Below are 27,710 nucleotides of genomic sequence, written 5' to 3'. Positions count from 1 at the left end.
CGTGCCGGGTGTCCCCACCCCTGGGAGGGGTTGCCGGGGCCGCGAGCCGCCTCCCAGTTGCCACCGCTCGCTCTCTCCGGGGGACGATCGGCCGCCCCGCGCAGGAAGGCTCGGAACCGAGCCGGCCGGGGCGCTCCCGGGGCGCCGCCGCCGCGTGTCCCCTCGGGGCGCGGCGCTCGGGGCTCGGCTGGAGGCGCGCCGGGGCCAGGGCGCGGCCGTGCGCGCGTGGCGGACGCGCGGGGACCCTCCTCCTGGCCGGCCCCACCGGGACTGGACCGCGAGCGAGCGAGCGAGCGATCGAGCGACCCTTCCCCCCTCCCCACCCCACCGGCGATGACAGCCGGCGGCCCCGGAGCGTGAGCCCGGGGGGCTCCCCCGGGCAAAGTTGTGGGCGGGGGCGCTTGCCCCCCGCCGGCGGCGCGCGCCCATGCCTCAGAGCGGCGGCGGGCCCCTGCAGGACTGCGAGTACAGTCAGATCAGCACGCACAGCTCCTCCCCCATGGAGTCGCCCCGCCAGAAGAAGAGGACCGCGGCCCGGAGGAAATGGGAGGTCTTCCCCGGGAGGAACAAGTTCTTCTGCAACGGGCGCATCATGATGGCCCGGCAGACGGGCGTCTTCTACCTGACGCTCGTGCTCATCCTCGTCACCAGCGGGCTCTTCTTCGCCTTCGAGTAAGTGGCGCCCGCGGCGGCGACCCCCCGCGCCTCCGCCGGCCCCCTGCAAGCCCACGCGGGGCGGCACGTGCTTATGTAAGACCTGACCCGCGAGCCCTCTCTCTGGCGGGGTCCCCCCTCCCCGCTCCCCGCTCCTCGCGCGCGCCCGGGACGCTGTTCTGGGTCCGGCCCCCCACCCCCACCCCCCACCCCTCGGGAGGAAGGCGATGCTCGGCGAGTGGGGACACTTGTCAAGTGTGCTGGCCCCTGGCAAGTCACTTGGCGCTGGCCCCCGCTGAGTTTGGGGGCTGGCCAGCTAGGACGAGGGGGCGGGAGCAGATGCGGGAGGAGGAGGAGGAGGAGGAGGAGGAGGAGGAGGAGGAGGAGGAGATGGAAAAGGTGGAGGTGGAGGAGGAGGTGGAGGAGGAGGAGGAGGAGGAGGAGGAGGAGGACCCACCTGGCGTCCAGCTCCCAAAGCATCAGGGACCGCCCGCCTGTTGGCTGCCTTGGCCAAGCTTGATGCGTTAGCTACCTCGCTGGAATCAAGGGAATCGGGCTTGGGCTTTCAAAGGAAGGGCACGTAAGCCCTCCCACCCCCACCCCATGCGGTGCCAAGGGAGGAATTCAGCTTTCCATGTTCTTTAGATCTTCACTCTTGATCGGCCACTTCTGATGTACCAGGACGTCTCTGAATGCTTCACTTTTTCAAAAGTTTCCCTAACAAAGGTTCCACCCTGGGGCACTTCCCACACCCCCCACTGCCTCCAGGAGCAGGAGAAAGAGAGAGAGAGAGATCTTAGGGCCAGCCCAGGAACTGCGGGGGCATCTACTTCCAGAAGCAAGTCCCTGGGGCCGCAGGGCTTTGATGGAGAAAGTGCAGGTGCGTCTTGGCCATTTTCAGGAAAATCAAGTTGGCAGGGAGCGGCCGTCCTCCTGCCAGCTAATGAATGCTCTTAGTTATCGATAGCATTAGATCAACGTGAAATCGCATCCAGCGGATATTACTGGACCCAGAGTGTCCTCGCAGCTTCTTATATAATCCCTGGGGCCTGGTGCTCAATGAAACTTGTAGCTGCCTTCCCCCCCAGATGAAAAGGAACAAAAGCAGTATATTTATAGGGGATTTGTTACACCCCCATCTCCTGATCACCTGGGGCACAACCCGCTCGCAGGCTCCGTCTATGTCTGTGGGATAAAGTTAACTCGAGTCTTGCATGTCTGTTTATTTTATGTCCGATAAGAATGAATAGGCCACGACAGTGTGCCTGGAAGGGAAATGGTTTGTATGGGGACGGGCATCACGGTTTAGGCAGGAATGACAGAGAGATGAGGGAGGAGAACCGGTGAGCGCCAAGCTCCATTCTCTCTCGCACACAGTTCCAGCAAAGGCCACTTCCGTTCCTTCTGGCAGTGAACTTGCCAGCCCTCTCCTGCTTGGACTCTGGCAGGCCTGAGGCCAGGCACGTTCTGTGTGGGCGTCTGGGCATGGGAGGTAAAAGGTGAGGAAGGTGTCACGGTGACAGAGTGGTGGTCCTTACCCAGAACCAGGCTTTCGCCACGGGCCTGGGGACCCGAGCAAGGGGCCTGTGGTTGGTGGTAGGTTTGGGTCCTGAGTCATGGGAAGTTCCTGAAAATCTATGTGGCTGAACAGAAGTGTCCTCCCTTGCTCGGTGGCGCTGCTGACAGCAGGGCCTCCGGGGAGAGGGCAGCCCTGTGTTCGGAACGTTGGAAAAGTTTCAAGCGGGTCTCACTCTTTATTTTTCTCTCCCGTTTTCTGGGGGCCTCGGGGCGCACTTGGCGCCGCTCACGGCTGACTCCTGGGATCCCATTCTTGCTCTTGTCAGCTGTGTTGAGAGTGGGGGACAGGGGCACAGCCTATACATCAGGTTGTGGAGTGTTGCATGTAAGATGATGAGGGTTCCCTCAGCTGTGTGACTCGGAGTCATCCCGGGTTAGTCTGCCACACCCTCCGGCCCCCGGCTCACCCTGATCATCTTCCTTCCTTCATGCAGTGCTTTGTAATAAAACGTCATCAACTCATTTTCAGTTCTTGCGGCTGCTTCCAAGAGTTGCCGTACTCCGCGAGAGTGGGCTGCTAGGGCTCTATTTCTGGGTGTGCGTCTGTGCCACACTGGCTGCCTGCTGTAGGGAAAACCATGTGTGCTGGTGTTCTGGGAGAGATCACTGGCCTGCTGGGCACTGCTTTCCCCAGACTGTTGGACAGTTCACTTGTCTTGCATACGACCGAGTGGGTGCAATCTCCAGATTGCTCAGTTGTCCCCAGAGTCCCTTCAGGAGTGACTCCTGAGTGCAGAGCCAGGAGTGAGGTGCCCACGCCACCAAAAGAAAAAGAAAAAAATAGGTTCATTCAAAGCATGATCCTTCACTGAGCCATAGCGTTGTGTGACTAGTCACGACAGCCTGTGACGTTTGGCGAAGAATATTTGCCACCATCTTGCTTTTTAGGTTCTTGGTCCTCGCTAATGAAATTAGATGACTTTGGGAAATAAGGTAACTTTGATCAGACTAATTTAATAGAGACCCAGAGAATCAATTTGTCGCACTTTTAAGAAAGGGAATTCCAACAGGTTAAGAACGGAGTTCTCTCTGTTGGCAGTTGGCATTCCTCTCTACCCTTGCTGTAGGTTCCGAGCACCAGAAACGGGGCTGCCCGTTTGATGCATTTCTCGTCTAGAAGACTTCACCATCAAACATTAGCGTCTGTGTCTCCCGCACAGAATCACCAAGGCAAACTCAGCATTGGGAAAGAAAATATAGAGCTTCTAATCTTTGAATGAAACGCCCTCAAACCCCACTTTACACCTTCCCCCAACGCTGCCTCCCTGTCCTGCCCGCCCTCCGACAGATGGATGGGGAAGTTGGTCCAAGGGAAAAGGACTCATGGGAAGCAGCAGAGGCTGGGAGGGAATTTCCTCCCACATCGAAGGGGGAGTGATGGGGGCTTGGCAGGGCTAAAGCATCCTCTGAGATCCCTAATTAGTGGCCTTTGGCCACAGCCCTTTCTGACCCAGGGCAAGTGCTGCTTCTCCAAGTCCAGAATAGAAGTTCCAGGCCAGAATTTGGTTTGTTGGTTTTGTTTTTGGAGGGAGGTTTGGGGCCAGACCTTGCCGTGCTCAGGGGCTATTCCTGGCTCTGTGCTCAGAGTGACCCCTGGCAGTGCTCAGGAGAACATGTGGTTTCTGGGATGGAACTAGGCATGCGCCTTGTACCCTGTGCTCTCTCCCCCACCCTGGATTTGGGAAGGATGAGGCCCAAGATTCTTACCGGAAAATTGATCCTGAGAAAATGATGGGGCTTACCCAAGCCTCAGTTTCCCATTCTGTAAATCGGAATTAATAACAGCTACCTATACAGGTGTGAAGATAAACTCAGGACAGTGTCTGGGTCATGCAAATGTTCAATAGAACAGCTGATGTTCTGAGAGCAAATCTTAGAGGCAGTAACCCTCCCCCCCCAACCAGGACCCCATTACCCTTTCCCAAGGATCTTCGAAGGAGGGGGCACGTGAGTGTGACAGCAATAGTATCTTTGAGCTAAAAAAAAAAGTAAAAATGTATGCATTAAAGACCTTTATTAAAGAACTGTGCATTTAAAGACCTCTGTGGAAGGGGCCAGGAGTTAGTACAGTGGTTAGGATGGAAGCCTGGCATGCGCGCAGCCAGGGTTCGATTTCCAGTACCAGTTGGTGTCCGGAGCATTGCCAGGTACTGTCCTGGTGTCCCGGTAACCCCAGAACTGCAGGACCTGAGCAGCACCGCATCCTTGGTCCCTTGCATTGGACTCAAGGTCCTATTGGCCGATGGGGACCCCAGAACTTCCTGAGATCCTCATGGGAATCCCCGCGAAAGACCTCAGAGTGGCTGCCTGGGGTCCCTTCAGAGTCCGGGTCAGGTGGGGACAGTCATGGACAGGCCTCCTCTAGACCCCAAGGACAGCATGCGTGAGACCGGCCGAAAGCGGGTCTGGATTTCATTTCCATTTTTGGAGAGTCCCGATCCCACATCTGCAGAGACAGGCGAGAGCGCTCTCGGGAGCAGCTGGCGGCAGCTGGCGGGCCTCTTGCCGCCGGGTGGGGCCGATCTCTTGGCCTCTCTGACTGACCAGCCTCCCCCTGCACGCGGACAGCATTTCCCGGACATGTGGTGGCCGCGCTCTGCCCACCCTCTGCACCCCAACTCTGCTCTCCGTGTTTCATTGTTTTGCCTCTTCTGTAGAACCCCTCTCCCCTCCTTCCGGAACCATCGAAAGGTTGGATGCAGGCAGCATGCCCCACAAGGTCACGATTCCCGCACGTAATTCTAAAGAAAAAGCACATTGAGAACAACTCTAAAACTGTGTGTGTCAGTCTGAGAACTGTAGCCTGGAGACAGAGATCCATATTCACATGTTGTCATTCGCCCAAAATTTGGGGTTTTATCACCTTCCCCAAAAGCACATCATCTTGGTCTTTGCTTTTGATTAGCTTCAAGCATCTTTGTTTTTCTCTTCTGTGATTTCTTGCCTTCTTTTGGAGGAGATGCTCCCCTATAGGGAAGTTTATAGGAAATTTAAACTTGAAACTTCCCTAGGGGAAGTTTCACAAATGAAGGTTTGGGTAAGCCACGTCATTTTCCTGGGGTCAGTCTTCTGGTAACAATGATTCAAGGTTTCCATCTTTACAAAACAAAAACTGAACACACAGAAGTTATTTTTTATTACTTAAAGAGTTGCAGGTGGCGTACACCGGTGAGGGTTACCTGGAGTTCTCCTTTGGCATGCACGCACGCACGCGTTGGGCTGGCGTTTGAGTTGGAGTTCTAGAAAGACAGTCTTCGGTCCTGAAATGCAGACGACCCAGAGTCTCCTGCCAGGGCAGGATGGAACTGGGCGGGGGCGGGGGGGAGGTGGAGAGGAGGGCTGGGCCTGACCGTCCCCCAGTTCTGTACTGTCGCCATGGACACTTGGAGCACTTGAGAACGTGGGAACACTCTTAAATTTCTCATCACAGATGGTCCTGGATGACTATAAAGATGCTGCGTGTCCTCTCTCCCTCCCCTCTGCCGTCCTTCCTTCCTTCTCGTCCTCCCTCAGTTTCCCCTCCTCTTCCTCTAGCATCTTTCTTTGGTTGATCCCCTCTGAAATTGCCCATAGTCAGTGGACGTGGGGTACTGTTTGTCTGGAAGGTGGAACAAAAGGCTGCCCACTGTGAACAAAAGTGTGATGTCCAGTTAGGATTTCTCTGGGCAGACGGACCAGCCTTTGTGATGTCGTTGGAGATTCTGCCCTTGGAACACAGAAGGACCCGATCTCTCCTTGGCAGTCCTCTCAGCGCTGCCTCATGTCCTCCCTCCCGGAACAGAGCTGGAAAGTGGCCCCGCTTCTTCTGACCCCGAGCTGGCCAGACTGGCCCCAGGAGAGCCCCGCAGGGTAAGAGTAGACCACAGGGAAGGACTACCAGGATTCCCAACCCGGCTTGACTTTCTGCATCAGCAGGACAGCGGCGCAAGGACGTTCCCCTGTGACTCCAGGTACCCTGGCCTGGCAGGGACTGTGGGTGGCTTTTAAGCCTAGCACAGCCCTGAGCACTGACCCGTCGTTCACCGTTGTGGACAGCACAGGTCATTTCCAGGAGGGCAGGGACTGTGTTTTGTTAACTGCTATGTGTGTCCAGACCTGAAATAGTACCTGTTGTCAGGGGCCCTCAGCAAAGATGTGTTTAATGAAATAATAGTGATATCAAAACACTCTGAAACAGAACTTCCTGATGTGTCCATTTTTGGGCGTGGTAAAGCCGGGAGCCTTAATAACATATACAAGAATGGGTTTTTAAAAATTAAAAAAAAATTATCCCAGGTCACTGGACTAAAAACTGTATTTTCTGTTTAAGATCTCTGCGGAGAGGCCGGGAGTTAGCACAGCAGTTAGGGTGGAGGCCTCACGTGTGCCTGGCCTGGTACCTTTCATGTACAGACTGTCTCCCTGGTCCCCAATATGTGTTTTGAGGATACTCTTGACCCTCCTATATCTCAGCAATAGTAAATTGGAAAAGTGGTACCCAAAAAAGTAATAGCCAAAAAAAGAAAAAAAGTGATACCAAATCATGGGAAATGAAAAGCTGCCGGTTTCTATAATAGGGTAGTGACAGTCAGTTGTTCCGTGGGCTCTCAGTGTCTAACCTGGAGATTTTTCTTTTGCAATGCCCTGTTACACATGATTTATTCATGGACGACTTATTATGTCTTAGCCAGATAACTTAATTAAGGGTTTCAAGGCAGTGTGTTCATTCTTTAGTAGTTGAGGTTGTTAGGAAAAGGGGGAAAAAAAAAGACCCACAGCAGTGCATGGACACTTATAATTAGTCTCTCCAAGGCCGTGGAGCTAATAAACGTCCACTGGTTCAGGTAAGTGATGGGGACATCACGGCTTCTGTTTAGGCTCTTCACTAAGTGTAAGTCTCAGTTCACACAGACGCTTATCAATGGTCTGGTCTTGTGTCCTCCATCTTTTCCTTGGGAAAAATAAATAAGGAGGGGAAATATCTGACCGATACAGAGGATTAAATATAACAGATATCCAGGTTCTGATGTAAAATACTAGAGAGAGCAGGAAAGCTCCACCCGGCTCTGGACGACCCCAACACCAGTGCTTTTTCCCTCTGTTTGGGATGACACCCTAGAGGGTTCAGGGTCCACCACCCGCTGTTCCTGGGCCCACGCCTGGTTCTGCTTGGTCCTGCCCCACCTGACATGGTATTAACACCCTCTCTTCCCTTCTTGCAAGGATGCATTTCCACGTAAGAGGTGGTTTTTGTCTGCCTTGTTTTTCTGTTTAGAAAGAACTATAAGAACAATAAGATGTTCTAATCTAAAAATAAGTAGAAAGAAACCTTTTCTGCAAAACCCTTGTCCCCACCCTCCCTGAACCATTGAATGGTTGGTTGCAGGCAGCACGCCCCACAAAAGCCATGATTCCCTCACGTAATTCTAAAGAAAAAGCACATCGAGACGGCCTCTGAAACTGTGTGTGTCAGTCTCAGGAAATGTAGCGTGGAGATAATGGTCCATATTCACATTTTGTCATTTGTCCAATATTTGAGGTTTTAAGTTTATCACCTTAATAAAAAGTGTATCATCTTGGTCTTTGCTTTTTCTTTGCTGCATATGTGTTTGGTTTCTCTTTTATAATTTCTTGCCTTCCTTTAAAGGAATTGGATATTCTTAGTATTTTTGTCGTCTTCATTTTGTTTCAGGGTCATACCCAGTGTTGCTCTAGGCTGACTCCTGGCTCAGTGCTCAGGGATCACTCCTGGCAGACTCAGGGGACCAATAGGATACTGGGGATTGAACCTAGGTTGGTCACGTGCAAGGCAACGACCCTACCTGCTGTACTGTCTCTCTGGCCCTGCATATTTTCAGGTTTATTCCAGTTTATGTCCTTAAAAATTTTTACTGTTTCTATTAAAAAAAGTTTGGCAGAGTCTGGCAAACTCCCCGTGGCATACCCAATATGCCAAATACCAGTGACAATGATGGGTCTCATTCTCCTAATCCTGAAAGAGCCTTGACTATGGCACTTTTTAAAAAAATCTCAGGACTAGCACGAAGGAGACGTTACTGGTGCCTGCTTGAGGCAATCGACGAACAACAGGATGATCGTGATCATGATTAAAAAAAGTTTCTTAAGAGATTAGACTATGCATCTTTTCCCTTTAAAGTCTACAAATATAAAATTGTACTCGTAAATAACGTGAGCTATCCTTAATCTTTTAATTCTCCTTAATTCTCTTACCCTTTGTATTCTTCTTGTATATTTTCTATGAGTGCTCTCAAGCCAGTGATATTATTGCTTCGGTCAGTGGCATTTAAAGGAAATGTGTATACCAGGTGTACAGTCAAGACATTTATGGGGTGGCAAGATTAGTCCAGGGGTTAGTTGCTTTCCTCGCAGGCTGCTGACCCTGGCTTGATCCCCAGCGCTGTGTATGGTCCCCCCCACCATCCCTGCCGGGAGTGACCCCTGAGCGCATACCTAGAGTGAGCTCTGAGCCTTGCTGGGTGTGGCCTCCAGATTCTGTTCATGTTAAAAAAATGTCTCTATGCCCTCCCCTTCTCTTTGTTGTGGGTGTCGTTGTGACGACGGGGACCTACACTCTCAGCTGCCCTGGATGCTCCAGAAACTGCGTGTTGTGGCCCCAGGGACACAGTGTGTCTAGACGACAGTGTTGTGGGCCAAAGCAGCATGTGGGGTGATGCTGGGGTCAGACTCAGCCGTGTAGGTCTCTAGTTCCCCAGTGTCCCTCTCTGCATTTTATGTAGGGCTGCTGGGGACGGAACCTCTTAAGGTTGTTTTTGGACCACACCTAGTGATGCTCATGGACCATGCCATGCTAGGGGATAGAGCCAGGACCCCAGCCCTTTGAGTGGTCTCCCCACACTGGCCTTCGTGTTTTGAGGGGATCTATTCACTGGATATAGAGGTCGAGTTTGACTTTTTCCCTCCCCCCACCCCCATCATACTTTGAAGACCCACAGTTTTCTGGTCTCTGACTTTGGCTGAGAAGTAAGCTTGTGTTTTGAATGTTTTCCTCTCTACAGATTGGCTGAATTTTCTCGCTGGTTTTTCTCATTCTTTTTGTTTTTTAGTGTCAGAATCCCGATGGGCTGAAGTGTGATTTTCTTGATATTTATCCTGATATGAGTTTGCAGAGACTTCTTGGATCGGTGGATTCATAAATCTTAACAGATTTGGAAATTATTCATTCATGATTTCTGTTGTTCCCACTCACTCTTACTTTAATAACCTATTCCCTTTTCCTTCTATATGATGCCTTTCTGCTTTTATTCTCTTTTGTTTCTGTGTTTGTTCTTTTCTCCTTTGTGTTTCAGTTGGAATAATTCCGATCGGACTGTCTGAAGTTGCCAAGTTATTTCTCCTGCCACGTTTTATCTTTAGAGAGCCACCTTTAATTGTTTAAACTTCCATCACTGTATCACCATCATCCAGTTGTTCATCAATTTACTCGAGCGGGTGCCAGTAACATCTTATTTGTCCCAGCCCTGAGATTTTAACAGCCTCTTCTTACTCGTCTTTTCCATTATTGGAGGTTCTTTCAGAGTGGGGGAATGAGGCCCATTATTGTTACTGATTTTGGTATACTGAATACATCACGCTCTGCCATGTGGGTGGGATACTCTTGGTAGCTTACTGGGCTCTCTGAGAGGGACGGAGAATACAAGCAAGTATGTTAAAACCAAACGCATGTGGGCTGCTTTAGGTCCATCAGTGGGCTAGACTATAAGAGGTCGTAAGAGGTCATAAGAGGCGAGGCCTCGCCCTCCAGGAAACACTGTATTGCTCTCTTCCGGGAGCTTTGTTTTATAGTCTCTGGATCTTGGCCCTCCCGTTGATCGTCGATTTGCTCGAGCGGGCCCAGTAACGTTTCCATTGGAGACTTTGTTGTTACTGTGTCTGGCATATCGAATACTCTCGGCAGCTTGCCGGGCTCTCCGAGAGGGGCGGAGGAATCGAACTCGGGTCATGTTGGCCGCGTGTAAGGCGAACGCCCTACCCGCTGTGCTATCACTCCACCCGCTTGGCCATTGATGAGATTACATGGCGGTGGGGACAGTTTGTGGGTGTGACTGCCAAGCTACTGGAAAATGGAGGATCTGGGTGGAGGAGGCCCAGTCCCGATCCGAGCAGGCTTAGAGATCCCAGCCACGGGTCCTGCATACCTGGGTTTCTCTATTGGTTTGTTCATGCATGAGGCTTGTCCGAGCGTGTGGAAAATGGACTTGAGCCAAAAACCTCCACAATCCAGCCACAGCCATGCTAAGGACCACTTAAACTTACATAGATTTAGAAATATAATTAAAAATAGTTTCCGCTCTGCTGAAATTGTCTTTGTTTATGTCTGTATTTTCTACTGGGTTCTTTTGAGGGGCCATAGCTGGTGATGCTCAAAGCTTTGGCTCTGTGCTCAGGGAACACTCCTGGTAGTGCTCCCAGAAGCAGCAAAGGAACAAACCCAGGTCAGCTCTGTGCGAGGCACGTGCCCTGCCATTGTCCATCGCTCCAGCCCATCAGTCTGTCTTTTGAGGTTCCTGGGAGTTCCTTGCCTCCGACAGACATTGGCATCGTCTCTGGGTGAGCTGCTTCTGGCCGTTTCTTCTCCCAGCTGGCCGTCAGCTCTTCTCTCTCTGGCACGGGCTGTTCAGGTGTGTGCGGGATGCCAGGGCCCCTCTTCAGACTCACTTGTGGTTGAAAACGGGCGCCGGTGTTTATGTCATCCTTGACTCCGCACGATTCTTACTGATGTCTGTGGCTGGGGGCTCCCAGGCAGGACTCTATTCCAGAGTTTTTATTTATTGGCCTTTTGGGTCACACCCGGAGATGCTCAGGGGTCACTCCTGGCTCTGCATGCAGGAATTACTCCTGATGGTGCTCGGGGGACCATAAGGGGTGCCGGGGATTGAACTGGGGTGGGCCGGGTGCCAGGTGAACGCCCTCCCCGATGTACTATGACTCCAGGCCCCCGGAAGGTTATACACCTGATGCTGTTTCTCAGGTCCCTTCGTGCTGAGGGCACGTGAGCAGTGAGTGTAAGTGTTTCGGCTTATTTCTACCTGCCCTGTTGCAGCTTCACCGGACTCTCACGGACTCCTGGCGCTTACCGCCGTTTCTGGGAGCCGACCATGTGGACTGTCTCTCCTCAGTTTCGGTTTCTTCTCGGGGCGGAGAGAAGGCTCAAAGGTCTGGGGCACACGCTTACGTGGGTCTGGCACTACCCGGCATGGCCTCCCCCTGAGAAAGTGTGTCCTGGCAGTGACTCCGACAGCCAGACCCAGAGGCACTGGCCCGGCTCAGACACGACAATTTGTCATTAATCAGAGTAACAAATCAGAGCTGCCAACTCATCTTTGCAGTAGCTGGCCCAGTGAGGGTGAGGTTTGCAAGGGGCCAGGTTGGTACACGGCTGCTAAGGCCTCGCTTGCCTTGCAAGGGGTTGTGAGTGGTGTGTGTTTATGTGAGTGTGAGTGTGTGTGGGTGTGAGTGTGCGTGTTTATGTGAGTGTGTGAGTGACTGTGTATGTTTGTGTGTGTGAGTCTATGAGGAGTATGTGTGTCCCCTGAGTGAGTGCCCCTCTGTTTGTGTGTGTTAGGAGTGTGTGTGATAGTGCATGTGTGTGTGTGCGTGCGTGTGTGTGTGAGTGTGTGTTTATGTGAGTGTGAGAGTGAGTGTGTATGTGCGTGCGTCTATGAGAAGTGTGTGCGTGTCCTCTGAGTGAGCGCCCCTCTGTTTATGTGAGAGTAGGAGTGTGTGTGTGTGTGTGTGTGTGTGTGTGTGTGTGTGTCCCCTCGGGCCCTGAGAAGTCACACTCCCCTAATGCAGACCTATTTTTGCCATCCCCTGGGAGCTGGCTGTCCAGCCGACTTCCCCGTTCTCAGGATTTGGGACAGATTTGGTTCCAGTTGTAGGGACCCGTCTTCTTTCGGAGCGAGCCATGCCCATGGCCAGGCAGGCGACTGAGGAGCCGGGCGCTGATAGTGAGGGCGGCACCAACGGTGCTGGGCGGGCGTGTTTGCCTTGTGATACTCTTATCAGGCCCCCTTTGCAGGAGTCGGCTGTCCCATGCGTGTTGCAGGGGCTTCTTGCAAATACAGGGGCCTTATTTGCTTATCGTCGTTTGCATGTGGGGCCCTGACTCCGTGAGAGAAGTGCCCCCTCCCCACCGCGAGTACTGTGCCTCTGAGCAGTTGGAAGAATGAAATTCCTGGACATCTGTGTCCTTCCTCCAACTCTGGCCCCGCTGTCTCTCCACTGTGGCTTTATTTGCAGTCCTTTGATAGTCTAGGACACCCTTCCCCAAAGTGGGTGGGTGATGTTTGCTCCAGGGGGCAGGTAGCCCGGGGGTAATCAGGGGCACTTTTTTTTTTTTAATGAATAAATAGCACTGTAGCACTGCTCTCCTGTTGTTCATCGATTTGCTCAAGCAGGCACCAGTAATGTCTCCATTGTGAGACTTGTTACTGTTTTCGGCATATCAAATACGCCACGGGGAGCTTGCCAGGCTCTGCCGTGTGGGCGGGATACTCTTGGTAGCTTGCCAGGCTCTCTGAGAGGGAAGGAGAAATCGAACCCGGGTCGGTCATGTGCAAGGCAAACACCCTACCCGCTGTGCTATCGCTCCAGCCATTTTATGAATACATTTATTTAATCTGTTTATATGATTAATTACAAAACTTGAGTTTTGGATTTTGATTCATTATTGAATTAAGGTAAATCTCTTAATAATTATTATATTTTTATGCATTTCTGAATTTGATTTCCCAATTTTTAATTTTTAAAAAAAATTTTTTTTACAGACTTACAAACTTTCGCAATTACATTTCAGTCATACAATGTTCGAGTGTCCGTCCCCCTGGTGCCCGTTCTCCACCACCAATGTCCCTCCCGACACCCCCACCTCTCCCACCCCTGCCTCTTTGTTCAGCCACGAAGAAGGTGGGGGTCCCAAGGTGGGCCCTCTGCTTAGGTGATGGCCTTCCCTCCACTGGATTCCAGTCTGTCCCCCTGTGTCACGTGGGCCCTGTCACTGCCTGCCTCTCCCCACCTCACGGTCATCTTACCACCCCCTTGTTCCCACTCCAAGCCTGGCCCTCTGGACTGGCACCTCACCTTGCCCGATGGTCTTTCAGTTAGTGCCCATCAGATATGCGGGAGAAGCCCCATGTGCCAGACTTGGGGTGCTGAGGAATCTCCTGCAGGAACCCCCCCCCCCCACCCCCCACATCTCACCCCTGCCAGCCGCCATCCTCCCCTCCCCAGTTCCCTCTGTGTCTGCACGCTCATCCTGGCCGGGGCTTCCAGACACTCGGTCTCGGAGGCTGTTCCCCTGAGAGCACGGGGCGTCTGTCTTCTCCCCCGAAGAATGTTCTTCTGTGCTGGGGAGCAGAGAGCAGGAAGTGGCGCGGTGCCGTCTCTAGGGCGGGATCAAGCGTCCCTCAGTCCCCGAGGCTGCAGCGTGAGACCCGAGACGGAGGGGTGGGCACGGTCCTGTCCCCAGCGCCTTCCTCTCTGCCGTGTGGCCTTCATGGCCCGGAGGCCAGTGGGTGACCGAAAGTCCTCCTGTGATTCCATGCTCCCCGCCCCCTAAGTTTGGGTCTCCCCCTCCTCCCGCTCCTCACATCGGCTGTGGTGCTCCCGTGCACAGAGCCGACGTGAGCAGTTCCTGCTGGGCTGATCAGTGCTTCCAGCAACAAACCAGTGTTTGGGGCGCTTGCTTGGGAAGCGTTTTTTGGGGGGTGGGGTAGAGAGGCATTTGGGGCCACATTTGGAGATGCTCGGGGCTGACTTCTGGCTCAGTGCTCGAGGATCGCTTCAGGCAGTGCTGGGGGAAGATTAGAGGATGCTGGGGATGGAACCAGCGTCGGCCACGTGCAAGGCCAGAGCCTCAGCCCAGCCCCTGCAGAGCTTAATTGGAGGACGGCCACGGTCCCGGGAACACGCTTCCGGAAACGCCCAAATGATGGACTCACTGTGCTCCCTGCCCCACGGCAGCCTTGTAACTGAAGTCGCAGGAGTTTCCACTCAGGGGGTGCTCAGGGATACCGGTTCTCGCTGTCCACTTCCACTGCAAGGCCTCCTGCGAGGGAGAGGAGGGCTTCGGGGCTCGGAGGCCAGCCAGGACAGTGCCTGGGAGACCCCTGCCCTGGCCCTGGGGTCCGGCTGGGAGGCAGTTTGAGTCCAGTGGTCCGGGCTCTGTCACATCATGCTGGACTCCACACCGACCTCCATCCCCAGGTCCTCTTGGTGCTGTGCTGGCTGTCCTGGTGACTCGCCTACAGCCACCCGGGGCACCCCTGGGGTGGGCGCTTCTGCCGTCCCGTGGAGTAGGCGCTATCGGGAGGCCCTGCCTCTGGGAGTGCTCTGTGGCACAGTGTCGGGCGTGTCACCCCACTGGGCTTGTCAGTGGCGGCAGGCCCTGGGGCAGGCATTGGGGGGGGGGGGCCCTCTCTCACACTCTGCTGTGTGATGGGGTCAGTGCCTGGATACTCCCCTGGGCAGTGAAGGGGTCAGCGCCTGGATGTCCCTCTGAACAGTGATGGGGTCAGAGCCTGGATGGTCCCCTAGGCAATGATCGGGTTGGATCCCAGATGGTCCTCCCTGGACAGTGATGGGGTCAGAGCCAGGATAGTACCCCCCGGGCAGTGATGGGGTCGGAGCCTGGGTGTCCCCCTGGGCAGTGATGGGGCCCGGATGGTCTCTTCTCAGGGGTCACGGCAGTGCCTGGGCCTTCCTCTGCTCCCTGCTTGCCTGTGACCCCCGGGCTCCAGGTGTCCTCGGCCGCCTCACTGCCCAGACTCGGCCATCCAGGTCAACGGTCCCTTCCCCTGACCCTCTCCTGGAGGGCCTCAGGGCTGCAGCGTTGATGCCATTTATTTTCTTGACTGGAACTGTTCTGGGGAAATTTCCCACACACACACATACTTGCAGGCAGATGGAGGATTTTTGAAAACATCCTAGCCACAGCGAAGCTCTCTTCCTCAGTGGTGTGTGATCCGTTGTGTGTTGTCTCTAGCCAGGGGAAGAAGGCTGCACGTCTGTAATCTCGCGTTTGGTCACTTGCGCTGGGTTTTCCCTGCTCCTCTCTGAGGTCCCAGAGTGACCCCCGCGCTCGATCAGGGGGTGCCTCCCTGCTCAGGAGATGGTTGTTGGCCTTGAGGTTGCTGTGCCCCAGCCTTGCATGCCTCACCAGGAATGGCGGGACATATCCACCTTACGGAGACTGTCAAGCCGAAGTAGTAAGGAATAACGTGGCGTTGGCAGAAACAGTCTTGTCCTGCGCCTCAGTACTTCGGAGCCAGCCAGAGTCGGAAGTGTGGCGTGTAAGCGGCTGGGAAACGGAGCCAATCTGTTTTTCCCTCCCCCGAGCAGGTGACGTGGCCACGAATCAGAGGCGCACGCATAGGCCCTCGCTCCCCGAGGGGGCAGGACCAGCATGGTCTCTCAGGAAAGCGCCACCCCCAGACCTAATTTCCACATCCTCCGCATCTCTCGAGAGGGACTGACATTGTGGGTTTTAGGACGCCATGTGGGCACATTCCTGCCGCCCCGAGTGGGTCACAGCTGATGGTTCTCAGGGCCTGGTGCGGTATAAGGAAGAGGATGAAAGGGGGCACCCGGCTTGCTCCCCTGGGTCCCCACTGTCTTGTACCCCCATGTCACGGGTTCTTGTGGCTCATGACCATATTGTGACTTAACAAGAGAGCATCACTGTGAGTTCTGTGGGGTCCGTGTTGGACCTAGTTCTTCCTGGATCTACTCAGGCTTGTGTGTGTGTGTGTGTGTGTGTTTGCGTGTGTGTGTGTGGGGGGGGTCTGCCTTCTTCCCTAGTGGACCTTCCCAGGAGGACCCTCCCTTGCCTTTTCCACTTCTAGAGCTGCCCCTCCTGTAGCCCAGCTCTGACCAGTTGGGAAAAACCATCCATAGTCACTCTCTTGGAATTTTCTAGAACTTTGCTAACTATCAATGGGAATCTTTTTATTTTAGTTCTCCCTGTCCCCCACTCCCCCCCCCCCCACTTTGGGTCACACCGGATGGTTCTCAGGGCTTACTCCATGCTCAGGGATCACTCCTGGCATTGCTTCAGGGACCCCATGTAGTACTGGGGGTTGAACCCGGGTTGGCCACGTGCAATGCAAGCACCCTCCCTCCTGTACTGTTGCTCCAGTCCACTTTTGTCATCTTTTTGGCTGGATCAGTTCTGTATCTGGATGAATCCAGGTGGGTGTTGAAATGTCATGTAATTCTTCCTTCTGAACTAAGGAAGGTAACACGGGTCATGAGAAGAGGGTCTTGAGCCTCAGAACTGTCGAGGAAATTTGTCTCAAAGTCAAGTCCTTTGGAAAATTTCTGTGTTTTTTTTTTTCTTTTGAGGAGGATGCGGCATAACTGTGGTGCTCAGGGAATCTGGTGTCCCAGGGATTGAGCTCAGGGTTCCTCCGTGCAAATACATGTTCTGGCCCTTTGAGCATCTTCCCGGCCCTGATGATTCTGGTTTTAAAGCATAACACTTTCCTTGGGAGAGGGATGAGCGTGCATGGTATTACCCTGCATTTGAAGATAATGCTTTTGCTCTGGGGAGGTATCTGCCTTTCTGGTCTGGAGGGTTGCATTGTGCCATGAGAACAATCCTTTCTCCTCAACACTTGGGGTGTGACAAGGGTCCTACCATAAACTGGAAAATGCATATAGCATCCCTACCAAGCACTTCCGCGGGGTGGGGGGTGGGGGACGGAGGTTCCTTACCTCCATTTGGGACAATGCCTGTGGTGAAATTGTCCACTGTGCTCAGGTGACAGCTGTGTGGTCCTGGGGACTGACCCTGGGTCTCGCGTGCGAAGCAAGTGCTCCAGCCCTGTGTGTCCACCCCCGGCCCTGAGAGGAAAAGGAATTTCAATACAGTGTTCTTGCTTAGTCCCTTTTGGCATGAGATTCGGGTGGGTGGGTGACGGGCCATGGTGACGATGTGGTGAGATTCGCAGTCACTGAGTTCGTAGGATCAGAATCGTCACTGCTGTTTCTTGCCTTGGGTTAGCCTTCCGTTTTCAACTCTTGCCCAACCTATGCTCTCTCTTCCCTGCCCTGGCCCCTGAGACCTCACACTGTGGCTGCTTTCTTAGGCGCTGGAAAAGGCGAGACGTCCAAAGAGAACCTGTCACGTCACTTTCACGGGAAAGCTCATTCCCGGGGTCAGAGAGCCTGGGCTGGGGGCAGGAGGCAGCACTTCAAGCGCTTGGCCCAGCAGAGCTCATTAGCTCAACTCGGTTTAGCAAGCCTGAGCTCATTAGCTAATGTGGCACCATCACACCTGGGCTGGGAGAGAGAAAGGCGCCCAGGCAAGGGGACCTGCCCACGACGGCCAGACAGACCACCCCGTCCCGGGGGTCTGCCCAGCTAGCACCCACGTGTGCCCAACCCCGCACCCAGCCCCCCGGCCTGGCTGGAACTGCCCCCAGCACGGCCTGTGAGTGCCCAGTGCCCGTCTGGGCTGCTGTTAAGCTCAGAATTCTGGGTTTCCAAGCGGCGAGACAGACAGAGACACTAACTTGATAATGCAAAAGCAGTAGGAGTTTTATTTCGGTATACTGGGATCGGGCTGGAGTGATAGCACAGCGGTAGGGCGTTTGCCTTGTGCGCAGCCAGCCCAGCCGAGCCGAGTTCGATTCCTCCGCCCCTCTCGGAGAGCCCAGCGAGCTACTGAGAGTATCTCGCCCACAGGGCAAAGCCTGGCAAGTTACCTGTGACATCTTCCATATGCTAAATACAGTAACAACAAGTCTCAAAAATGGAGACGTTACTGGGCCCACTTGAGCAAATCGATGAACAATGGGAGGACAGTGACAGTGACAGTGATACTGGGGTCGGGCTGGAGCGATAACACAGCAGTAGGGCGTTTGCTTTGCACGCAGCCAGCCCGGCTGAGCTGGGTTCAATTCCTCCGCCTCTTTCGGAGAGCCCGGCAAGCTACTGAGAGTATCTCGCCCGCATGGCAAAGCCTGGCAAGCTACCCGTGACGTCTTCCATATGCCAAACACAGTAACAACAAGTCTCAAAAATGGAGATGTTACTGGGCCTGCTCGAGCAAATCGATGAACAACGGGAGGACAGTTTATACTGGGGTCAGCCATCTCATCCACAGAGTGGTCTCTTGACAGTGACCCTGACTTCAGGCAGCAAGCGGTTTATATAGGGTTTGATGACATAAGCCGTACATGCCTTATTGTTTAGAAAAGAGTCTTACTTAGTTACCAAAACAAAGGTGTTTTGGCAAGTGTCTAGGATTAACAGTGGTCAGGCAATAATTAAACAATAATTTCCAGTATCAGCACTAATTTTGTGATTCCATAGACTTCTTGTTCTCTTAGGTTCACAAAAAGCAACTTCTGGGGCATTGTGAGAATTGATTAATTGAGCCCACTCGCAGAGTCCAGGAACTTTCCCAGGTGGGTTCAGGTTGGCTAGTTACGCATTGTTTTACTGCTGGGAAACGGAGTCTGTTTCGGTTCCAGGAACTGAACCTGAGGCCTACCTGATTTTTCTTATTTCCACCGCCTGTCATGGTGTCAGTTTCACCCTTACACTGCCTGTGGGATGGCCTTGCTGGCACCTTTCTCAGCCCATTTTACAGCTGAGAAAACAAGCACTGATGTGTCACAGAGCCCGCTGTCCTGACAGATATCGGCCGGAAGTAGTGAGTGTGTGTGTGTGTGTGTGTGTGTGTGTGTGTGTGTGTGTGTGTGATGGGGGGGGCTCTCAAATTTCTCTCAAATTTTGGTCTTTTGGATTCATGCGTGGGAACATTACTGAATAGTCGTGGTTTTGTTCTGACTCCCCAGTTTGGGCAGTAGCCTTAGTGGAGGGTCTGAGAGATGCTTCTCAGAGACCTCCATTGCCTTTTAAAAGCGAGGCTTGTCAGGTATGAGCCGGTGGTGACTGGGCAACTGCAGTCTCATGGGAAGGGGGGCAGTACCTGCTTGTCCGTCATGCCCTACCGAGGTCACGAGTTGCCCCCCACAAGCAGCTCTCTGGCATGGCCATGGCTCTAGAGGCAAAAGGGCTTAGTCCAGAGCCCGGCAGCCTGCAGCAGAAAAGCGAATGGACCATGTGTTAAACTATGGCACCATGCCTCCCCGGGAGGGAAAGGGTGTTGCTCCCTTCCGCCTTTTTCCCCCGTGACTGCAGGGTGGCCGCCACCTCAGAGCTTATTGGAAAGCCAGGTATGAGCCGGCGGTGATGGGGCAACTTCAGTCTCATGGGAAGGGGGGTGGTACTGACTCGTCCTTCATGCCCTACCGAGATCAAGAGTTGCCCCCCACGAGCGGCTCTCTGGTATAGCCATAACACCAGATGCACAGAAACCAATCTCGTAATTATCTGGCTCTTTGCAGAAATTCAAACTCCATGCGGCTGCGGTAGCGGCCACACAACATTATATGATTCTCATAACCAGCTATAGAAGACAAAGTATTTCACAATGCCTTTTCAGCGATTCTGATTGTTGGGGGGGGTATTCTAAACAATAATGTTGCCTCTTTTGTCAAGATAATGAATGTAATCAATGTAGAGAAGAGTTAAGTAGAAATCATCTGCCTCACAGGCATTGGGAGGGGTGGGGGGAGAGTATATTGGGGTTCTTGGTGGGTGAAAAATGAGCACTGGTGAAGGGAAATGTGTTCGATCATTGTATGACCGAGACTTAAACCTGAAAGCTTTGTAACTTTTCCCACAGTGATTCAATAAATAAAGAAGAAAAATAAATACACAAAATTATGGAAAATAAAAGTAAGGTGGAGTTCATGCCCAATTCAATCAGCTAATCAGGGGCTGAATAAATAGCAGTACTCCTACATGATAAATAACTAAATAAAAGTGTGGCTTGTGACAAGGCGGTGCGGGTCCAGCAGATGGCTAAAACACTAGACCAGGGTCCCCTTTGCACTCTCCGCCCCAGAGCACTGTGCTGGGAGGTTTTTTTCGCCCTTCAAATATAAATAAAAATGGGAAGAAGAATGGCTCTACCCCTGAGAGGGGTCCTGGAGCGTTTCACCCTGCCGGCTCCTAGTCAGGAGGTGGAGGCTGCCCTTTTAATACTCTTGTTACTGGAGCATAGTTTTGCTTTTGAGAAACGCAGCGAGAACGGCCTTCGGTTGCGTGTGAAAGTGTGCTCGCTCCTGGCTTCGTTCCTCCTCTCTCTCCTCAGCCATTGACGGATTTTCCCACGCAGAGGCTGGAGTCGGCGAGTATTTCCTTCGGCACTCCCCACACTTCAGAACACTGACAGCAGATGAGAAAGGCAGAGGCGGTGGGTACGCGGGGGCAGCCCTCCGAGGCGGCCCCTGGAGTGCGTTCACCTGCTCTCGAGTCTGCAGGGGTGGTTCTGCCGGAGGTCACGTCTTGCCTGTGTGAAGTCCTCGGTTCCGCCCCTTCCCCCCGCACGGTGTGCACACTGCACCCCACACTACCCCAGCACCCCTTCGGTGACAAGTACAACTGAGAATCAAAGCGTGGGGGCGGGGGTGTGCCCCAAAGGGCTGGGTGTAGTTTCGCATGCTGGAGCCCTGGGTTCAATCCCTGGCACCAGATGGTTTTCTTGGACACTGAAGGGGCAGCTCATCTGGCATTGAGCCAAGAATAGTGCCCAAAGCCTCACCAGGTATGGCCCACATTCTTCCCGCCTCTCCCCATCCCTCAAAAAGAAAAAATTGGGGAGTGGTGTTTAGCCTGGATGTATGGAGAACATGAGCTTCTCGGTTCATGAATCCTCTCTCTCTCTCTCTCTCTCTCTCTCTCTCTCTCTCTCTCTCTCTCTCTCTCTCTCTCATTCAAAGGAGCTCAGGAATATATTTCCTTAGGGCTCGAATCCAGGAATGTTTAATGAGCGGAGAAAGCCATCTCAGAACAATTTTGTCCCCAAACTGTGCCAGGCCTTCCCCAGGGAGACGGTAACATTCTGTTGCTTTTTTTAAAACATTCTGTCCTCTCCGGAAACGCGGGAATGTGCGACTAGGCTTCTCGCCGAGTCCCTGTTCAGACAAGGTGCAGGTGCAGGGTAAGTGACCACAGAATGTGTTCATGTCAGGGACTGAACTTTGAGTTGTGACCTGCTCAAGCACAAATGATTATTCTGAGCTGGAGTTTCCGTGGAGGCTTCTGGGTCAGGTGGCTTCTGTTTGTCAAAAGGGGCTCCAAGTTGTTGCTCAGATATACTGACTGGGGCCAGTCGGTATATGACTGCATGAAACCATATGAAACCAGATGAGCCTGAAGCCACGTCTAAGCAAGGATGTTTTGTGATGGTTTGGTAACAATTCAGTGTTATGGAGAGAGTAGGTACTGCTTCGTGCTGGTCTTTGATGGGGTATTTATGAAGGATGCCAGGTCTTCATTGCCTTAGATAGGGCTTCCACGTGAGATTATGAAACTTTATTGTCTTCAGAGGATTGTGAGTCCTTATTGTTGGGGGGATCCATGGAGAATTCTGGGCCATTATTGTCTTTGATGGGTTTCCATAGAAGATTCTGGAACACTGTTGTCTTAGATGGGATTTCCATAGAGGATTCTGGGCCATTATTGTCTTTGATGGGGCTTCCATAGAAGATTCTGGAGCATTATTGATGGTTTCCATGGAGGTTCTGGGTCTTTAAGATCATAAATGGAATTTGCATGGAAGTTTCTTGAACACTGTTGTCCTAGATGGGATTTCCATGGGGGATTCTGGGTCATTATTATCTTTGATGGACTTCCACGAAGGATTCTGTGTTGTTATTACCTTAAACGGGTTGTCCAAAGATGATCCTGGGTCATTATTGTCTTAGATAAGATTCCCATGAAAGATTTTGAAACATAATTATCTTTGATGGGTTTCCATGGAGGATTCTAGGTCTTTACTATCTTGAATGGAGAGTCCATAGAAATTTCTGGAACATTATTATCTTAGATGGGGTTTCTGCCGTGGATTCTGGGTCATTGATGTCTTAGATGGGATTTCCATGAAAGATTCTGGAACTATTATATTGTCTTTGGCAGTGCTCAGGACTTCCTGGGTCTGAGCTCAGGGATCCCTACTGGCAGTGCCTGGGGTGACCATATGGGGTACCCGGGATTTAAACTGGGTTTGCCGTGTGCAAGACAAGTGCCCTACCCACTGTACTATCTCTGCAGTTTGGAACAGGATTCTCTTTGATGGGTTTCCATTCAGGGTTCTGGGTCTTTAATATCTTCAATGACATTGCCATAGAAGTTTCTGGAACATGACTATTTTAGATGGGGTTTCCACAGAGGATTCTGGGTCATTACTATCTTGAATGGGATTCCCATGGAATATTCAGGGTTGTTATTATCTTAGATGGGGTTTCCACAGAAGATTCTGGCACATCATTACCTTTGATGGGTTTCCATGGAGGATTTTGGGTCATTATTGTCTTAGATGGCTTTCCACAGAGGATTCTGGATCACTGATGATGCCTTATGAGTGTTCAGCTGAGATTCTGGATAATTATTCCCCAGTGATGTCCCTGCTGTCACCTCCCCAACCTGGACAAACCTCTTTGTGCCCTCCTCACTGGGAGAATATCGCTCTTGGGACCGTTGTCAAGCCTGGCCCTTCGGAGGGGTCACCCTTTTCATATTCCTCCCTGGGTGGGGGGGCAGTATCTGATTGAAGCAGACCAGCCAGGTGTGTGCAGGCGGGTTCCTGACGTGGGGTCCAGACTGGGGCCTTGAGAGGAAGCTATAGGGCAGGCCTGCCAGTGCATGTGTGGGATGCCACTCCCCAGCCCAGCCTTATGCCTTTGGGGACTTGGGGACAGGGAAACCTTGACATGGCCATCAGTGCTGCAGGAAGAGGCTCCTGGACAAAGCCGAGCATGGGAGAAAGTGTCCCGGAGCAATTCACGGAGGCGCCTGCAGTGCACGAGCTTAGGCGAGATGCCACCTAGCCCGGCTGCACGAGTGTCCCTGGGGGGCACCAAGGGCGCGGCCCTTCTTAAGGGCAGGAGGAGAGGAAAGCAAATGCTCAGATCTCTCCCTCCTGTTTCTACAACTTCCATTTTTTCTTTTCCAATTAATTTTTTAATTAAAGGACGATGATTTCCAAAGTCACTGAGAGTTGCGGTTTCGGCATCTAATATTTCAACTCCAATCCCACCACAGTGTCAGCTCCACCAGGGCTCCCAGGTTCGCCCCCACCCCGCCCCCTCCCCCTCCCCACCCCCTGCCTGTTTCTATGACGACTGCTGGACCAATACCAACTGTCACTGTGCCGGTGACAGCCAGCAGGACTGCCCAGCTGCCCGGGCTGCCTCCTGGCGACTCTCAGGGTGCTGGTGTGTGTGGCGGGGGACGAGGAAGTGCCTCGGGCCTGCCGTTTGCAGGTGGTCTCGTCTGTGCTGTGGAATGGGGCTGCCTTATCTGAGCCCGTGGTATGAGACTGTTTATCTGTGGCCGTGGAACAAGACTGTGTATCTGTAGCCATTCAAGGGGGCTGTTTATCCTGGGTGATGGAAGGACTCTGCTTTATCTGTGGCCATGGAAGGGGATTGTGCCCGTGGGAGGATTGTGGATTGTTTTAGTGAGGCCAGAGACTGGAGCGTGGCCTTGGTGAGTCCAGCAAGAGTGATGGGCAGTGGGGGGCGGGTGATCTGTGGACTACCGAGCACCATTGTCCAGGGGGGCGGGGAGGGCGTCCAGTCAGAGGGCTCACAAGCCCTCCACCATTGCCCCAGCATATCCAGGTGTGGCCCTGGCATCCCCCGGCACTGCCTAGGCCCGGAGGCACCAGATTGCCAGGCTGAGTATTGGACAGTCCAGCCTAGGCTAGAAACCCCCCCACCTCCCCACAAGTTGGCATCGAAGCTCACTGTGTCCTCTTTGCCCAGGAAGTTCTAGAAATAAATTCACAGGAGACGCCAGGGACCACAAAGGATTGGAAAAATCTAGAAGAAAGAAAAAGTTCCCAGGAATGGGCAGCTTGGCCCCCAACGTACAGCTGTTAGTGGCTTTCTGATCTCTGATTTTGAGAGAGACGGTTCAGGGTGGGGTCCACAGGGGTCGTCTGTCCCCCAGGGGACAAGGAGGCTCCAGCGGTCATGGTGGGTCAGAATGAAACTTTGGGTTCAGAGCCTGGGCAGTGGGGGAGGAAGAAGAGGAGGAGGGGTGGGCCTGGGCAACCCAGCGGCATCGGAAGAGGCAGGGGTGATGGAGCTCAGGGGGTGAGGGACACCTGGAAAAGCCCTGCTTCAGCTCACGAACGGGTTCCTGGGGGCGCCCTCCTCCAGTGGGTGGCAGTTGGCCCCGGGAAAGGGGCTGCCCTAACAGTCGACATTATTGCCTTTCTTACGTTGGTGTCCGGGCCATGCCCAGTGGTGCTCTCGGCCGGCTCTACAGTGCTGGGACTCGGACCCTGGGCTGGAGTCCTGGTAGAAGAATGTTATCTTCCACCCTTGTCATCTTCCACCCTGGCATTGTAGCGTTCCTTCCGACCGTCTTGTTTCTTTCCTCTGGGCCTAAGTTTGTCCAGCCGGCCCTGCTGGCCGGCTCCCTGCCTTCTGGGACTTGCCTCTACCCGGACTGCTGACCATCTGGGCCTGAGACTCGCTCCCCACGCCCAGGCCCAACTCCATCCCCTCTGTGTGGTTCTTGCATGGGGGAGTGTTGGTCAGAGGGCCCAGGGCCCAGAAGCATTGGGTGTGGCCACCTCTATCAGCTGGACAATACCGAAGGGGGCCCTGGGGACTGGGGTCTGCCCTGTGGTCAGTGCTGTGTGTTCTTGGGTCTGGTGACCGCCATGCACTGTGGAAGCGTGGTCCCTCCCAGCCTGGCGTGTCTCCCCGGAGACTCTCTTCTGTCCCCCCTGATTCGGGCTGCAGCCCCCTGGCACCCCTGGCCCTACCGGTTCTTCCAGCTGACCCCACACTCGTGTGTGCCCACCCCCAGGCCCGCTCCTTTCCCCGTGGTTCTGTCGCTGCAGCCCAGAGTCATCTGATGATTCCTGGCTTTGGGGTGGGGGAAGGGGGTAACTCCTAGTGAGGGGGAGGGGAGGAGATCTGAGATGGGGGGGGGCCTAGGCCAGCCTCTCTCACTGCCAGGAGAACCACAGGGACAATGGTTGGCATCCATCCCCCTGATCAACCCCCCTGCCCCCAATCACCAGTGTAGGTTTGTTTGCGAGTCTCTCTTACATGCCGGATATTACTGAGACCATCTTGACTGCCAGTTTGTCACTGCACTTGGCAAGAGGCCCAGAAGTGCTCTAAGAGTCACCGGCCTCTGATGAGTTGCTGGAGGCAGGAGGTCAGGAGGGGGTTAAGCAGAAGGTGACCAGAACCAGGTGACACCCTCACTACACAGAGAGGGATGGCAGGGCATCGTGGACTTTTCCAGAATTGGTGGGAGGGGCTTCACGGGAGCAAGACTACTCTGAGAAGACCCATCGGCCAGAAGCCAGCCCTGAGAGTCTTCCTAAGGTCGGGTCCAGGTCGCTGGCCGAGCACTCCAAGGACATGGACACAGGCTAGAGAGGCCAGTGGTATGTGGGCACCTGGGCCCCGGGGCCTCGCACCCATGGGCTCAGAGCTCTGGGTGCTGGGTACGGTGTGTCCAGTTTACCCAGCGCTGGGTCTGGGGCAGCGTCGGTGACTGGATCTTTTGAGTCTGTCCAATGCCTCGTCCCCCTCCTAGCATTCACAGTAGCTCTTTTCCTGGGTGACCCCCAACACCCCCTCAACCCACCCCAGCCCTCCACGCACACACTTTGCATACATTTGATCGCACATTTTCGGTGTTTCCAAACGGTTTCTTCTCCTTAGCTCCCAGGAGCCGGGTCAGTACTTTCGTGGTGAACCTATAAAAAGCCCCAAAGTAGGTCACCCTGCCTGGCAGGTAGCGCCTTTGCTCACGGGCAGGAGGGATCCATCCAGAACGGCCCATGCGGCCGCACAAACTCCTTCTTTCTCTTTGCAGACCCGGACAGGGCAGGGTGGGAGTGGGGATGGTTCTGCCATGCGGGTCCCGCGGCTGGGGAAACTGAAATCAGGGAGAGAGGAAAAAGAGATCTGTGCCAAGCCGCCCGAAGGACTGATGGCTGTCCCTCAGCCCTCAGCGGCCCACCCAGAGCTGCCCAGTGACAGGACTTAGCGCTGCGGATTACATGTGAGGCTTCGGGGCTCCATGTTGGTTGATTGACAGAGGCACCGGCTGAGAAGTGAGAGCAAATCTAGCCCCGCGCATTAGAGCACGTGGACTCCTACCTCGAGCATCCAGAACCCTCTTCATCGCTATCTTGACGCCCATGACCTGCAGCCATGGGACACCCTGGGTGAGCTTCCACCGGATCAGTGCAGACGCCTGGCTTGGAGGAGAAGCCCCGTGGCAGGTTGAGCTTTCTCTAAAGTGCCAGGCACAGCGTCGAGTTTGGGGAACACCAGGGGGGACAGAACACCCCAGTCCAGGCGCAGATAGACGGACACTGCATGGTGGGGGACAGTGTGGAGGCAGCGTCCCCCAGGGAAGGCCTGGTTAGGTGAGACCCTCTCTCCAGGAGCCCTGATCAGAAGTGGGGGCCACGCCCCCTGGAAGCACATATGAGTGTGTGTGTCTCTGTGTGTGTGTGTGTGTGTGTGTGTCTGTGTGTGTGTGTGTGTGTGTGTGTGTTTTCGGCAGAGGGTGAGATTAGACTAGGCTTCCCGGGAGGGAGCTGAGTCACTGTGTTTTTGCTCCGTAACCATTTGGTCCCCGTGCTGAGCAAATTCATGATCCAAGCCCAGATCCAAGCTGAGCCCCCCCGCGCCCCCCCGAGGAATCCGGGAAACCACATGGGCCTGGGTTTTCTCCACGTGGTTCTGACAGCGACTCCACGGGGACACTGCTGTAGGCTGGCTTGGGTTTCGGGTGTGTCGTTACTGCACGCCATCGGAGTTCTGTCCTGCCCAGTGTCTATGCGGAGGCCAGTGAGAGGAGCTCTAGAGTGAAGGGAGAAACAGGCCTTAAAGGTATGAGCAGTTTTCAAGCAAGGACAGAGAAGGGACCACTGGGCCGATGAGAGTTGCAAGTGATCGTTCTGGACAAGAACTGAGTGCTGGAAGGAGATAAAAGGGTGTACGTGAGAATCTCTCAGTACGTGCTTTGCAAACTGTAATGCCCAGAAGGAAAGAGAGAAAGAAAAAACGCCTGCCATAGAGGCAGACTGGGGGTAGGGTAGGGTGGGGTGGTGGGAGGGAAACTGGGAACATTGGTGGCCGCAGACAACACTGGTGATGAGTGTTGGAACGTTGTGCGACCAAAACCCAATCAGGAACAACTCTGTAACTGTAACTCTGTAACTCAGGGTGATTCAGCAGTTTTGAGGGTCACCCTAGGAAGCATGGCTACAGCCTGTGATTTGTAACACATGTATTTCTTTTTTTTTTGGCCTTTTTTGGGGTCACACCCAGCGATGTTCAGGGGTTACTCCTGGCTCTGCACTCAGGAATTACTTCTGGTGGTGCTCGGGGGCC

General features: G+C 53.7%; 1 protein-coding gene across 1 annotated transcript in view; it reads left to right on the top strand.

The window, feature by feature from the left end:
* The first annotated feature begins 309 nt into the window (after window positions 1–309).
* The window catches only part of ZDHHC14 (zinc finger DHHC-type palmitoyltransferase 14), a 193,933-nt gene continuing 166,532 nt past the window's right edge, over window positions 310–27,710 (top strand). Inside the window, exon 1 of the mRNA XM_056125990.1 lies at window positions 310–672. Within this exon, the coding sequence (XP_055981965.1) occupies window positions 428–672 (245 nt within the window). The 5' untranslated portion in view covers window positions 310–427. The remainder of the gene's footprint in view (window positions 673–27,710) is intronic.

This window comes from Sorex fumeus, unplaced genomic scaffold (genome assembly GCF_029834395.1).
Source record: "Sorex fumeus unplaced genomic scaffold, SorFum_2.1 ptg000061l, whole genome shotgun sequence".
Classification (NCBI taxonomy): domain Eukaryota; kingdom Metazoa; phylum Chordata; class Mammalia; order Eulipotyphla; family Soricidae; genus Sorex; species Sorex fumeus.
The sequence above is the reverse complement of the archived record's forward strand: the minus strand, read 5'-3'. Positions and strand labels throughout refer to the sequence as shown.